Raw genomic sequence first — 14,559 nt, 5'->3', positions numbered from 1 at the left:
ATTCAACATTTTATTTATATTTAATAACGAAGTAATTTATTTATTTTTTAATAATAGTAATTTTTATAAAGATAATTAACTATTGATTATTCTTATATTTTAGATTTTTTATATTCAAAATGAGACGTGTATCCCGTATTTGATTATGTTTATCTATAGTTAGTTGCACAAATTCAAAAATGAATCTTTAATGCGTTATACTTACGCACAATTACTTGTAATATTGAATTTTAAGTAATATGAATCAATAAACATTACTTTATATATAAAAAACGGTTTTATGAGTTTTTGTCAAATTCTTTATAATATAGTATAGATACCGGTTTGAAAATATTTTGCAATAATTATAAAAAAGTTTAAATTAACCACAATGATGGTGCCTGATTGGTTTGAGCTTGACTCCAAAAGTCAAAAGTATCAGGTGGTCTCAGGTTCAAATTCAAAGATGAATAAAAATCCCTTTGCGACCACGAAAATTCAAATACGATAATTCCGAGTTATTTGTAAAGCAGATAGTTATCATGAGATTAGTGGGCTCGTATGATGATTGAATATCCAGTTAAAAAAAAAAAAAAGTTAAAAACCAAAATGTATGGTCCCTCGGTAACCCTTGAATTGCCTGCGCATTATGCATTCCCTCCTTTTAACTTTCTTTAAAACGGAGCAAGTAGAAGCAACAATGACAATGTCCAGTTGGGGAAAAAAAGAAGGAAAGCTAAATTGATATCAACTCTCCGTCCATCGGCGGCGGTGGCGGCGGGACGACTGCTGTTCTTTTTGATTTCACCCTCGAGATCGTACACACTCTTGCCATGTCACCCGCAGTCGAAGATTTTCTATCCCCAGCATCATCATCCACACAGCGTACGTATTTCCAAAACCCTAACCCTAGCGTTCAGAAATATCCTAGTGATTCAGGTGTATTTGATGATGGTTTCAATCTCATGAAATCAAGTAAACTTGATTGTTCAAATGACGTGGCGGCAGCGGCGGCCCCTGTGCGTTCTTCGAGGAGGAAGCATGTGAAGGCGAGGAAACAATCGAGCTGTAGCGATGCAGCGAGTACAAAACCTACAGGTCGTACTATTGGTTTCGTGTTCAATGCGACTACTAGTGGTTCGGTGTTGAATTCGAGTCTAGGGCAAACGGGAAGTGGCGGTAGTGGTGAACAACAGAGTGCTGGTGAGTTTTTGGATTTTAATCTATTGCGCTTTAATATTGGAGCCACTGATGATAGTAGATTAGCAAAAAACATGGATTCAGAAGAGGCACATACCGATGGAAATAAGTTCCCGGATGGTAATTTAAAATTTGTTTTYGGTGCTGATGAAAAGGTGGACTCTAGAAAAGTTAGTGAAAGAGGTGCTAATAAGTTTGGAAAACTTAATCGTGTGGATTTTGTGTTTGGTGCGAATATGAATAATGGCGTAATGAACTCGAATTCAAGCAATGTTGGCAATGTTGGGCATGAATACGGGCCTGATGAAACAGTGGGAAGATCAGGTATTGATGGGTTTACGAAGGTTAATAGCAATACAAGTAAGGCTGATTCCAGTCTGGTTAATTCAATGGCAGGCTTGAATTTGGGAACAAGAGGACCAGGTGAAGTTAGATCCTTTATGGATGATAACCCCAAGGCAGAGGAGAAAAATACATCAGATAGCAGAAAATTTGAAAATGTGGATTTTGTGTTTTCTGTCAATCATAGAGATTTTGTGATAGATTCAAATTTCCAAAAAGAAGAATCCAGCTTCAAGGGAAATAGGAGAATCAATGATGAAATGAACAGTTTGAAGAGTAAAGGCACAGGGAGCTGTGATTACTTGAAGAAGCTTGACAATAATATAAATKCTGTTCCTGATAGTAATATTCGTTTTGTTTTTGGAAGTAATTTAGGCAATGCTTTTGCTGACAACCCTCTATCCAAAGTCTCTGATGAGATGAAGACATCAAATATCGATGTCCCGAGTGAACCAGTAAATCAAAATGAGAAGAGTTCAGATGGCGGTCATTGTTATAGTAATCAACTAAAGACTGAGGCTGAATTGATTAAAGACACGTTCCCATCTTCATCCTCATCCTCAACAACAGGCCTTGGTTTTGTTCCCAAAGCCCATTATTCTGAAGCCCCACTGGCCAGTGGAGCTGGAATAACCAACAACTTCAGCATTGCAAGTAAAGTTGGTGGATTTGGGGATTCATTTACAGGCTTTAAGACACCCGATATAAATGTGGCATGTTCTTTCACATCRGATATGTTTCCCGGTTTAGGCAAGAAGTTAGAATTTAGTAAAAGCAATTCTGTTAGCCAAAGAAAGTCAAAAAAGACCAAAGGAAAACTGAGGCCACAAGCTAGAAATTATCAGCAGGGTGGTTATACTAGTTTATCCAAAGACGTCCCAGAGTCATTTGAAGAGTCTCCTGGATGTAGCTCACCAATGGATTTCTCTCCTTATTCAGCTACTGACTGTGCACCAACTTCTACTGACCCTCCAACCTCTCAGGTTAAAAATGAAGATGCTGTTGATACTACAGAGAAGTTCAGTGCRAAAAAGAATTCATCTTCTGCTAATRTTGATGCAGCAGTGAGACAGCGCCCCCATCAGAAGAAGAAATATAAGATGAAAACTGGTTGTGGTTTGGAATTTACAACTCCAAATAGCAGAGTTGATGCATCTCTTGCACATGAACCTACTAGTCAGGAACATACAAAGGCTACAGATCAGGAAATATGTGACAAATGGCGAAAAAGGTGTTATTTTTACTCATGTTTTGATAATTTACAGCTGTGTAGCCATATATGCTGTCATAATTCTTATTCATCTTTTTTCTTTTGGTGGGGGGGGGGGGAGAGGTGGCACTTCATGGTATGGCTTTATACTCAGTTTGTTGTTTGCTTCTGAAAGTTGGTTTATGTCAGGGGAAACCAGGCTTACAAAAATGGAGAGCTATCAGAAGCAGAAATTTGTTACTCAAAGGGGATTGGTTCRATACAACATACTGAGACACCTGGATTTTGTATAGAACCTCTTCTTTTGTGCTATAGCAATCGTGCAGCTACACGCATGGCTCTTGGAAGGATGAGGGAAGGCCTAAAGGACTGTAGAATGGCATCTGCATTAGACCCCAAATTTTTGAAGGCCAACTTGAGATCTGCAAAGTAAGCTTTATGTCTGTCTCGTACATATAAGTAGAAGAGATTATCATCTAATTTCTTTTCATTGCTGTTCTTTGCCTTGAGCTATCTGATATGCTTTGAATTGTATTTAACGACCATGCTCTTAAGTTAAAAGTGCATTTTAAGGACTGATGTGAATGCATGATATGTATACCAGAATAAAAGCAACTCTCAAAGGTAGCATGGTAAGTGATAGGATCAAGGTTTTAAAGAATGGAAAGGAGCCTCGAGGCGTTTTCTACTTAGGTATGACCGTATGAGGCATAATCCCCGAAAATCGAGAAAGAAAATTCATAAATCCATAACACAAAAGAACATAATATATACCATACATTAAACCAGATTATACATAAAAAAACGTAATATGTACATAAAAACAGCATGTATCCATAGTAAAAACAGAATGTGCACATAAAAACATCCCGTATACATGCAGAATATGTACACAAATCAGTAGATATATATATATATATATATATATATAAACAGATTATACAAAAAAGAAGCTTCATACATAAAAGAACATGCAGATTCTTACAAAAATATACATTTAGATACTATATAAAAATATGCAGAAACTGAAATATGCTTACAAAAGAAAAGAGAATAAATTTATTACAAGTGTGAAGGTACAAGCCTACAGCTAGCAGGTACAAGCCTACAACTAGGAGGTACAAGCCGTTGGAGRGATAAGAAGTAATACAGAAGAGAGCCAGAGAGGAGAAGAAGTCGACAATAGTATAAAGCATTGCTTTGTTGATCAATTGACTTTCGCGAGAAGTTTTATGTTTAATTTGTTGGCAAAAGAAAAGAAATTGCGCTACATAGGAAAGAGGCTAATGGGCTTCCGTATAATATTAGGGTTTTTTAGTTTTTAGTTATTTCCTTAAATAAAAAGGGTGAGATTTTCTATCAGGGAAAGATACGCAACCGCCTCACTGCCCGCCTCACACCACCAAAGCGCATGTCCCTACTAGATACCCTGAGGCGGTGCCTCATATTTGCTTTTGGACCRAACYGCCCTGAGGCATGCCTATGGTGGTTTTTAAAACCATGGACAGGATACTTTTTAAGTGTTTGTAAGTTGTCTAATTTTGCATATTAATAATAAACAAAATTAAGGAATGGGAACTTTGGGGGATACTAATGGGTATTCCTATTTCATTGATGATGCTTGGTTGATACCTGGGAATCATCAGTATTGTGCTTAAACTTTGAGAAGTCAACCAATCTTTCTTTATTTCGGTCAACTAACAATRTCATCATCTCCACTCTCCCCAACTCACTCACCTCTGTGAACCCTAGCTTCTCAAGCACCATCTGCAACTTCTTTGCTAATACCTATCCGTCACTGTTCTCATCAAACACCTTGAACATCTCTATCAAATTTGCCTCCTTCTGTTGTTATGGTTACATCTTCTGGTCTCATCCTCGAGTCCACTGCCATCCTCGAAGAACAGGTCTTCTGGGACTTGTGCAACGCCTGAAAGTCCTTGAAGGTGAGACTGTTGTTGCCAGGATGGACGTAGAATTTAACCATTTAATCTAGCTCGCTGATGTCTACTTCTAAGCCAAGGAGCACCAAGGCATGATATATGTCAAACATATGGAAGGGGCGACAGAGTCATAAGGAGTTGAGAGATGGAGAATGGAGACAGAAGCAGTTAACGATGGAGGAATGAGTTTCGTTTCCTCCGAATCTTGGGGAATGGATGATTATCCATCACTCATTGATGGTTACTCTATTATGCCAACAAACCATCTTATATATCACCTTTCCTATTTCTCATCATCCAAAACCCTTAACCAAGCATCCCCTTGTATATTAACTCTGGATATGGAGTTCATTAGAACACATAAGCACTGCGACACTGAGATTGCCCATAATTATAGCCAAAAGGAGAGTAATTTTCATATTGAAGATTTTAATTCCAAGGACCATAAACACATTGAACCTGGTGGCATTGAGAACTAGCTATAGCATTAGATTAGTCCCTTGGTATACCTCGTAATCATCTCTGGTTTTTCGCTTGTCCAAAATATACTTGTTAAGAGATAGAATTTAGTGTAACAAATGGAGTGATRGTCTATCATGAAAAAATAAAACAACAAAATTAAATCTGTAACACTAACAAAAAAACATAATTTCATATTTCCATACAAGTAAATAAACTATAAACCCATAATTTAGAATATATACATGTGTGTATATACACATATATATGTAAAAACCGATTATATATTAAAAACAGATTATGTGCATAAAACAGATTAGTCACAAGAATATGTACATAAATCAGACTATATATATAGATAAAACAGATTATACAGAGTTTATATATATATATATATATTATAATAGATTATAGATAATTTATATATAATACAGAATACATACATACATATATATAGAGATATATATATTATAACGTATATGTACATAAAAACAGAATATATATATATATATATATATAGATTATACCTAAAAACAGCATATGTATACTAATATATATATAAGAAACAAAGAAATCGTTGGAGAGAAGAGCAAAGAGGCAATGGTTGACTGTCGTTGGAGTCTTGGAGAGAAGAAGCAATAGAAGTCAAAAAAACTTATTAATTTACTGGTCTGGTATTGAATCTCAGAAGAAAAAGACTTTGAGTTTCATAGGGAATAAGACGTCGATTCGGTTTCCATAGTAATATTAGGTTTCTTTATGTGTTCTTGAAACYTTTTTTACGAAGGAAAGGGAGGGAAATGGGAGGAAAGTTGAAAAAAACTCGTGTTCTCGAAACTTTTTTAGGAGAGAAAGGAAAAGAAGCAAAAGGAAAATAAYGATAACTTTCCTCTCAAAACTTTCCTTCCACTTGTGGGAGGAAAGGGAAGGAAATAAATTAAAACCATTTAAAAATATATTAAAATTACAAAACCACCCGGCCTTTCACTATAAAGGATATATTTTTGAACGGTATATTTGTAAAAAAAAGGAAGGTGTTTATATAAAAGAGAAGATTTGGTTTCCGTAATAATATTAGTTCTTTTAGTTTTATCATTTCCTTAACTAAAAAAGGAAGGTTTTTTATAAAAGAGAAGAGAYACACGCCTGTGGACCTCCCCACCGCCTCATGGCCCGCCTTACCCATCAAGGCGCACATACAATCTATTTTGTTTCTTGTAGCTGAAAGGCTTTGTTGGAACTTGCTGCAATTCWAGGGTGTAATGTCTTGCTTATACTTTTTGGTATCCTGTTTGTAGTTGTCATTTACTTCTAGGAGAGGTGGAGGATGCATTCTACAATTATAACAAGTGCTTGGAGTCTGTGGACAATGTTTGCTTGGATAGGAGAATTGCAATTGAAGCTGCTGATGGCCTGCAGAAGGCACAGGTAACTACATATATCATGTAGCTTTTGCCTCTATCACAATATTTTCAATATCAACTGCAATGATACTGTGGTTCATGCTCAGCACCTTTGGATAGTTCCAAGCATCGCCATGGACTTGAGATCTTGAATTCTGATTGTTTATTTGGATTATAGATAGTAGGATGTATTTGGTATTTTAGATTCTGATTTCCGAGAGTAGTAATTTTATAAATAAAATTCCATGAATTAGGTTGGGAATCTCAAAAAATTGAAGGGCCTGTTTACATGCGGTAATATTGCCAGAGATGCTATTTCACACTATTACTGCTATACCRGCCTTCTTTTGCTGGGTATCATCAGAACCAATGAAGCCTACTGTTGGGAAACTGGGTTTGTGGTTATAAATAACTTGGATAAGTTTCTAGATCATGTATTGGAGAACACTTCCCAAATACTGTATTTTGCCTCTTTTATGCCTTGAGTAATCACGAAATTAGTACCGGCATAATCTAGAAATTTCATACACGAAATAATGCACCAATTTTGTGTGTGTATATATATATATTCATCAGATCATGTTTTATGTATTTATATGAGAAATCGATGGTTATGGGCGGTTATAACCGTTAATGGATAAGATTGAAGAGCAGTTGCAACCGAATCAGAGTAACAAGACCAAAGTATGACTCCATTGGGTCTAAGTCTGATTGCAAAGAGTCTGACTCTAGACTCCAGAGTTAACGACAAGTGAATTTTCGCAAACCACAAGTCTGAACGCAAAGTCCAGAGTTAAGGACCAATTTTTCTATGTYTGGATGCACATGCGTTCAGATCTCTGACACTACTGTTCGGAGATGAAGACTTGGTCAAATTCTTAAAGTCTGGATGTTCATGCCTTAAGTCTGAGTTCATAGTCAGGACTTATGTACTTGGCAATTTTTCAAGGTGATTTCAGAAATCTGATCAGATCTCTGAATCCACCACCCATACTTACACTTAGTGAAATTTTCACTAAGTGCAACTCTTCATAAATTCCAAAAACCTCGGGGTGCTGCCCCTCGAACCCTGYAAGGGGGCACCGCCCCCTTGACCCCACCTTATGGCKATCTAAGGTGATGGCGCAACATTTGTGAGTGTGCACTCYGCACACCCTAACTCACTTCTCTTTGCCTCATCACGATTATTATCGATCGCAAGTAAATCACAATTACACCAAATGGTTGATGAAACTAAAATCACAACACCTATAGCTTTTGATGTCCTATGTTTTGTGAGGTTAAGGTCCACCCTATTTGGCTTTACTAATGACTAAAATTGCTTCATTTGAACCCATRTTGAAACTTGCATTTTAGTAGAATCCACAGCTGCCAATCCACTGTCAATGACCATAACCATATCAAAACAAGTTAAATAGTACAGGTTGGGAAACTAATATTTCGTACTACCCAATTTTACTGCTTAAAAATCAACGCATATTGATAGTATTGGAGCACTTAATCAAGATATAAGCTACGAGCGTACTTAATATGAGGCTTTGAACTGTCCTCTCTTGTAAAATTAAGATGGTGCACCATTATTTTATTTTTGGGTTTCTGGTTTTCAATGTTTGTCTTTTGTAAAGAAATGGTGGTAACTTGCTATCCAAATAAATGTTTTTCAAGCAAGCTACCTTGAGGCTTCTATCTTTGCAACAAGTATTCCTGTAAGACAGCTTCTAACCACAAAATCTCTCATTGGCAGAAAGTTGATGATTATATGAAGTGCGCTGCAGAGCTTCTGGAACAGAAAACTTATGACTCAGCAACTAATGCATTGAGAATTATTGATGATGCTTTGTTAATAAGCTGCTATTCAGAGAAATTACTTCATATGAAGGGAGAGGCTCTTCTTATGGTTTGTGATGGTCTAAATGATTTATAATCTTCATTAGATATACTTGGTTAATAATTGGAATTGATTGCTTTGCTGTAATTTGATCAGTTGGAGAAGCATGAAGAGGTGGTTCAACTGTGTGAGCAAACTCTAGGTTTAGCTGAAAAGAATTTTGCAACTGGAGGTGTTGTAGGTCACATGAACGTGGATGGCTATGACTGCAAGAACTCATTAAAGCTTTGGAGGTGGAACCTGATGTCCAAGTCCTACTTTCATCTGGGCAGGCTTGAGATAGCTCTAGACTTAATTGAGAAACACGTGCAACTGAGACCGACCACAGACAAGTAATGCAAACAATTTCATCATGATTATAAATCCTGATGTCCCAATATGCTATGGAAGGGCCAACWAAATTTGTTACTGATATATGTTTACATTATATGGGTCGGAAACAGGATTGTGGGACCTGAGGAATCATTAGTTTCTCTGGCTGTTGCCATACGTGAACTTTTACACTGCAAGGTATGGCTAACATTGTTCTTTGTTTCATGTTCCGTGTTACATGTGGAACTGTGGTTGCACCAGTTTTTGACCCTTCTAGTAAGAACATTGGTAGAACATTTGAGGAACGGCTTCAATTACTAGTTTCTGTGTGAAGAAGTTATCAATTAGTGACTGTATAACAAGTTAATTTATTCCAATAGATGGAATTTCACGAAAAGTATTGGTGTTTGCACTTGTTTCGTAATTAGAGAACAAGGATGGGAAGGAAGTGGTCGTTCCTTGTTCTTTTTGGGACTGGGAGGTGGGGTAAATATAKTGCTTTGGCTTATGGAATGCCAATTTCTGGAGGAGAGCGGCTAACAAAGTGTTACATGTAATGTTAAGCTCTTTCCAAGCGTGAGAACATGTTTGGTTGAGGCATGTCTAAACATGATGCATTACTGTAATATGCTAATCGGATATGAAAAACATTGTATATTTAAGGGCTTACTTGCTATTCCTTATTTAGCTGGAAAAACCAAGTAAATGAAAACATTTTCTCCCTGCTTTTGCCATKCTACTTAGTTTGTGTTTTTTGCAATAACCTCCAAAATCATTGAAGTACATCTAAACTTAGATCTCAAAGGTATTATGGGGATTTTTCATGTGGCTAAAGATGAATAGAAGTTATGAAGGTCAACATGAAGTTTGTCAACTTCTTTGAATTATGATGATAAACAGTACAAACCWTCTCAAATTTGGGGACAAGGAACGTTCAACTTAAACCTAGCAAAAATTCAKGAGTTAGGTCAATATGATTATTTTCAGCTTCCTATACTAATAGAAATRTAAATAAATCAAATTAAGAATAGTACTTCCAACAACTAAGGCATAATGCTGTACTTTACATATATAAAATATAGAGGATARTCTATACTGAATTTTTGGTGCTATACTATGCCTTGTGACAACTTGTTACCTTTTTGGTCAGTGCCTTTAAGCATTGATGACTGTTGGAAGTAATAAGGTGGTGGTTGCTTAGTTATTATTTCCCCCCTTCTTTGTAGCAAGTGTAATATGTTACGTTATGAATCAAACCAATTGCTGTTTAGCTTATATACTCATTCTTTTAAAGCATACATTTCTTAAGGTGTTCACTTGCTTTTTTAAGGAGCTGCAATTGATTCTTCCTGTAATATTTGCATCCTGCTCATKGTTTCTAAGTTTGAAAAGAGCTCAGTGCTGCATTCTCTTGCCTTATTGTTGCTAATGCAGAGGACTGAATCATTATACATATCCAAGTATCTTTTTGAATCAACTTGATTCTTATTTTTTATATATATCTTTTCTTCTCTTTGGTTGGGGGATCAGAATGCAGGAAATGAAGCCTTTCAGAGCGGTAAACACACAGAAGCAGTGGAGCATTATACTGCTGCAATATCAAAGAGTATTGAATCACGTTCATTTGCAGCTGTGTGTTTTTGCAATCGTGCTGCTGCACACCAATCCTTGGGCGGAATYGTTGATGCCATTGGAGATTGCAGTATAGCTATAGCTCTTGACGGAAGTTACCCGAAGGTATACATCTGCTTTAGTGCTCTGGTTTTATCATATGCTATTACCTTATTGTATTGTAGATCATGTCTCTTTTCAAATTTGAGTTGGTTCATCTCAAGTAGCATGCAGGATGAAATCCTTGTCTTGGATTCTGTTTTAGTGCTCTGGTTTTATCATATGGCTATTATCTTACTTTGTGTCTGCATGTTATTTCCCTTTATGACAAAGCAATCAACTTTAGTAATTTGTTAGCGCCTTACCGGCATCTTAAAGTGCTAAAAGTTACAAGGATCGCCTCGAGGCTTGTTTTTGTTCTTTAAAACCTTGGTTAGCGGCATCTTAAAGTGCTAAAGTTACAAGGATGCTTACTACTAAAGGCAGACTGAGTAACACTCTAATTTCAGTGTGATGGCTCTAGTCTGCCTTCAGTAGTAAGYATCCTTGTAACTTTATCAYTTTAAGGTGCTGCTAACAAGTTCCTAAAGTTGAATGCTTTGTCAATAAAGGAAATCACATTCACAGGCACAAAGTTACAAATCATGTTCAAATTTAGAGAATGATTCATGAGATATTTTAAGACGTTTAATGTCGTTGGTAGTTTTATATCTAGTACAGATAGACGTTGATAGGAACTTGCATGAACATTTATTAACAGATTGCTGCTCTTCATCTTAATTTTTTTTGGCAAACTGCTAGTTTTATCACTTCCATATGCAAATTTTGTGCTTAAAAATTTCAAACTAAAGCAGTTTGTTATGTTTACTGTGCCCCTTGAGTAGCCTTTTGATTTTAGTTTGTAGGCTCTAGTCTGCYTCTAGTAGTATTCAATATTTTAACTTAACCACTTTGAGGTGTTGGTAAGAATTTATTATGGTTAATTGCCTTGTCATATTGTCAGGCACTTTCAAGAAGGGCTACCTTACAGGAGATGATTAGAGACTACAAGCATGCAGCTGATGATCTTCAGAGACTCATCTCCATACTTGAAATACAGTCAGGGAAGAATTCTCAGAGGTCTGCCACGCCAGGGAGTGCAACTGGAGGCAGTGTGAAAGATCTAAGAAGAGCTCGCCGCCGTCTTTCTTCTATAGAAGAAAAGGCAAAGAAGGAAAGATCCTTAGACCTTTACCTTATTCTGTAAGTTCTTTTTCTTCATTAAGTTTATGTTATCTTTGTATCCCTTGGTTTTGAAGCAACACATTTTATTTATGGCAAAAAAAGGTGATGCTCAATGCCTGTGTTGGGTACATGCAAATATTTGGGTTTGCTATTYATTGGGACCTCCTTGGGAATTCATGTGATTCTTTTCTTGCATTGTATGGATGTAGAAGCATAGATGCAAATGGGAACGTTCAAATGAGAAACGTAAATATTTTGAGAACCTGAGAACCAACTATTTYATGAATAACCCAAAAATATCCATGCATAGTAATGATCATGAATATCATGATTTTCATTATTCATGATATTTATCAAGAATATATGAATAATTCACGAATCGTTGGTTCACAAGCTCTTAAAAATATTTACGGTTCTCAGTTGAGCCTGCCCTAGACGCAAATCACTCAAGTCCATGTGTGGGCTTTGAACAAGATTACAGCTGATGACTTGAACTGAAAGAGTTCTGGAAATATTTTACATGAATATTATGATGAATCATGTGACATGGAATTGATGAGCTATTCATGTGATCTGGAATCACTTATGTTAGTACTCTGTATGCTCTTATTTTCAGGGGAATAAAATCTTCAGATACTGCATCGGAAGTTAAGAAGGCTTATCGTAAAGCAGCTCTCAGACATCATCCAGACAAGGTCTTACTTTGTGTTGTATTATTCAAAAAGATGTAGACTTCAATTGAATACCATATTTCTTCTCTAAAGAGTTTTTGTTTGCTGAGTTTTAGGCTGGTCAGATCGTTGCAAGAGCTGAAAGTGGAAGTGATGGGCAACAATGGAAAGTGATTGCTGAATCGATTCAAATGGATGCTGACAGACTTTTTAAGATGATTGGAGAGGCATATGCTGTGCTCTCAGATTCCACGAAGGTCTGCAGCTTTCAAATTTCTTTTTTCTTGAAGTATAATATTTATATATGGTTTGTACCCATGACCTCCTGTGAGGCTKGGCTCTACTGGTAACACTTGTCCATTTCTTACCATACCCTAGCTGGCAKATAACTGTGAAGACTCGACTCTTTAATTTTCTTCTTTGTTCCATATCCTTTTCTTTTAAATCATTTTTTTATGGGAGATCTAAAACTTTATTCATATTATGTCCTWTCTTTCTTCTAACGTGACTTATCATATATAATATTACTGACTTGTTCAGAGGATTTGTTCTCGAAGGAATAAAATGGAGATTTTTTCTGGTATCTTGTAGCATACAGAACACTTATCCGGTATATATGGCCTTTTCAATTGCTTAAGATATTTAGATGATGACAATTCTCATAATAATGTCCGTTTGGGGGGGATCATTTCCAGTGTCCATTTCACTTTTAGTTGGCTGAATATTTGTTCTAGTACATTCACACAAATTGCACATCGCACAGCAATGATCACAGATGATAAACTCTAAACATGAACACAAATAGTGATATCTATCGGCCTCTGTTGACCRTCATTGATGTGGTGTTCGGATAGTGGTCTTTTTGACAATTTCATAAAAAATCTGAGCCGTTCTCCCTTCACCTCCATCTCTGTTTGTCTAACATCTGATTTAACTTTGCAGAGGTCCAAGTATGACCTCGAAGAGGAAATGTGGGAAGAAATGAACATCAACGTCAGCAGCAGCAGAAGAGCATCCGGCTTTTACAACTCTCCATATGAGACTACCAACCRCAGGACCCCACAGGAATCAAGAAAGACCTACAGTAACTCCCACTATTACTATTGGCAGGATCCGAATAAAACTTACCATAGCTCCTATCCCCGTTGGTAAATCCTTCACAAACACCCACAAAATTTCTTTCACGGTTTACTGACAACAGGATTAACGAGTTCCAGGTGAAGCTGGTTTGATTATAAACGATGATTCTGCTGGTCACGAAGCATCTGGAAACGATCATCCTTTTATCTAGGACTGAAGTTACATGAGGAATAAGTTAGAGGTCCTGGAGTTGCATACATATACATACAAGGTGAAATAGGGACTCGAGCAGGAAGATAGATCTTGTAYAGGGTCTTTCACCTCACCCAATTTTTTAACATTAGTTATGTTTGTTTGTTCATTGTTATGAATAGTTGCATACAATTACTGTCGTTATTTATAATGTTACTAAATCGCTTATCGAAGCAACGGAGGTGTTGTACGATTCAGATACGATGACTGAATTTGTGACTTAAAGTTCTGTTGCTACCAGAGGCCTTTGGCGTAGCAGTACACAAGGTACCACTTCCATCCTTGTAGTGTTCGAGTTCAAGTCTTGTTATATAATTTTAGTGTAAGTTACTTCTTTTTTATGTGCTTTTGTGATTTTAATGTATTGGGTCCATAAAGTGAACTTTTATCGAAACAGGTCCTCGTGATCAAAGTTTTAATGAACGGAAACGAGCCTTGAYGCATTTTCCTCTTAGCAGCAYATGTACACATRAAAGAAGTAAAGAATATGCAATCAGTCTTGCCAACATAGTAAAGAAACAAAATAAATACGTAAAACTACGAGAGAAGATGTCAATTCGTTTGGTATCGATTAATATTCAAATTGGTTTTGGAGAGAAGCAGCGAACCAGAGATGAATCGGTCGATGGTTTGGTGTTGAATCAACAATCATCGATTGCTTTTTATATGCAGTAAGACGATAGGGAAGAATGGAAGATTAAGGGGCCGTTTACCAAACGCTTGCTTGGGTAAGTGAACACCAAGTCACTTTACCTTACCGGATGAATATGGTAAGGATCAAGAATCTTACCCAGTAAGAGCGAGACAAGAACCAAGAGTCTTATCCGGTAAGTGAAGGCGACGACTCTTACAACGGTAAGCGTTTACCGGGTAAATTGTTGTATATGATACTATTTTAGTAAACTAAAATCTTATCCGTTAAGTAAATGATAGTGCTAAGTTTATCGGTAAGTGCTTACCGGATAAGCGTTTGGTAAACAACCCC

At 36.6% G+C, this 14,559-nt stretch overlaps 1 protein-coding gene across 4 annotated transcripts; it reads left to right on the top strand.

Moving 5' to 3' along the window:
- The first annotated feature begins 706 nt into the window (after positions 1–706).
- LOC112505759 lies at positions 707–14,006 on the top strand. Of its 4 annotated transcripts, none has more exons than XM_025109723.1 (12): positions 707–2,752; positions 2,921–3,160; positions 6,432–6,561; positions 8,281–8,433; positions 8,521–8,756; positions 8,868–8,934; positions 10,267–10,294; positions 10,367–10,473; positions 11,351–11,589; positions 12,188–12,266; positions 12,359–12,499; positions 13,185–14,006. In XM_025109723.1, the coding sequence occupies exons 1-12, from the start codon at positions 813–815 to the stop codon at positions 13,392–13,394; spliced, it is 3,570 nt and encodes a 1,189-aa protein (XP_024965491.1). In that variant the 5' UTR covers positions 707–812; the 3' UTR covers positions 13,395–14,006. The 4 variants fall into 4 exon arrangements, with proteins under 4 accessions (XP_024965491.1, XP_024965492.1, XP_024965493.1 ...); XM_025109724.1 differs by having other exon boundaries at positions 707–864; positions 988–2,752; positions 10,267–10,473; positions 13,185–14,004; XM_025109725.1 differs by adding an exon at positions 12,783–12,852 and having other exon boundaries at positions 10,267–10,473; positions 13,185–13,262.
- Positions 14,007–14,559: the final 553 nt, after the last annotated feature.

Source organism: Cynara cardunculus, assembly GCF_001531365.2.
Source record: "Cynara cardunculus var. scolymus isolate 2C chromosome LG 2, CcrdV1, whole genome shotgun sequence".
NCBI classification, from domain to species: domain Eukaryota; kingdom Viridiplantae; phylum Streptophyta; class Magnoliopsida; order Asterales; family Asteraceae; genus Cynara; species Cynara cardunculus.
This window is presented reverse-complemented; position numbering and strand designations above follow the sequence as displayed.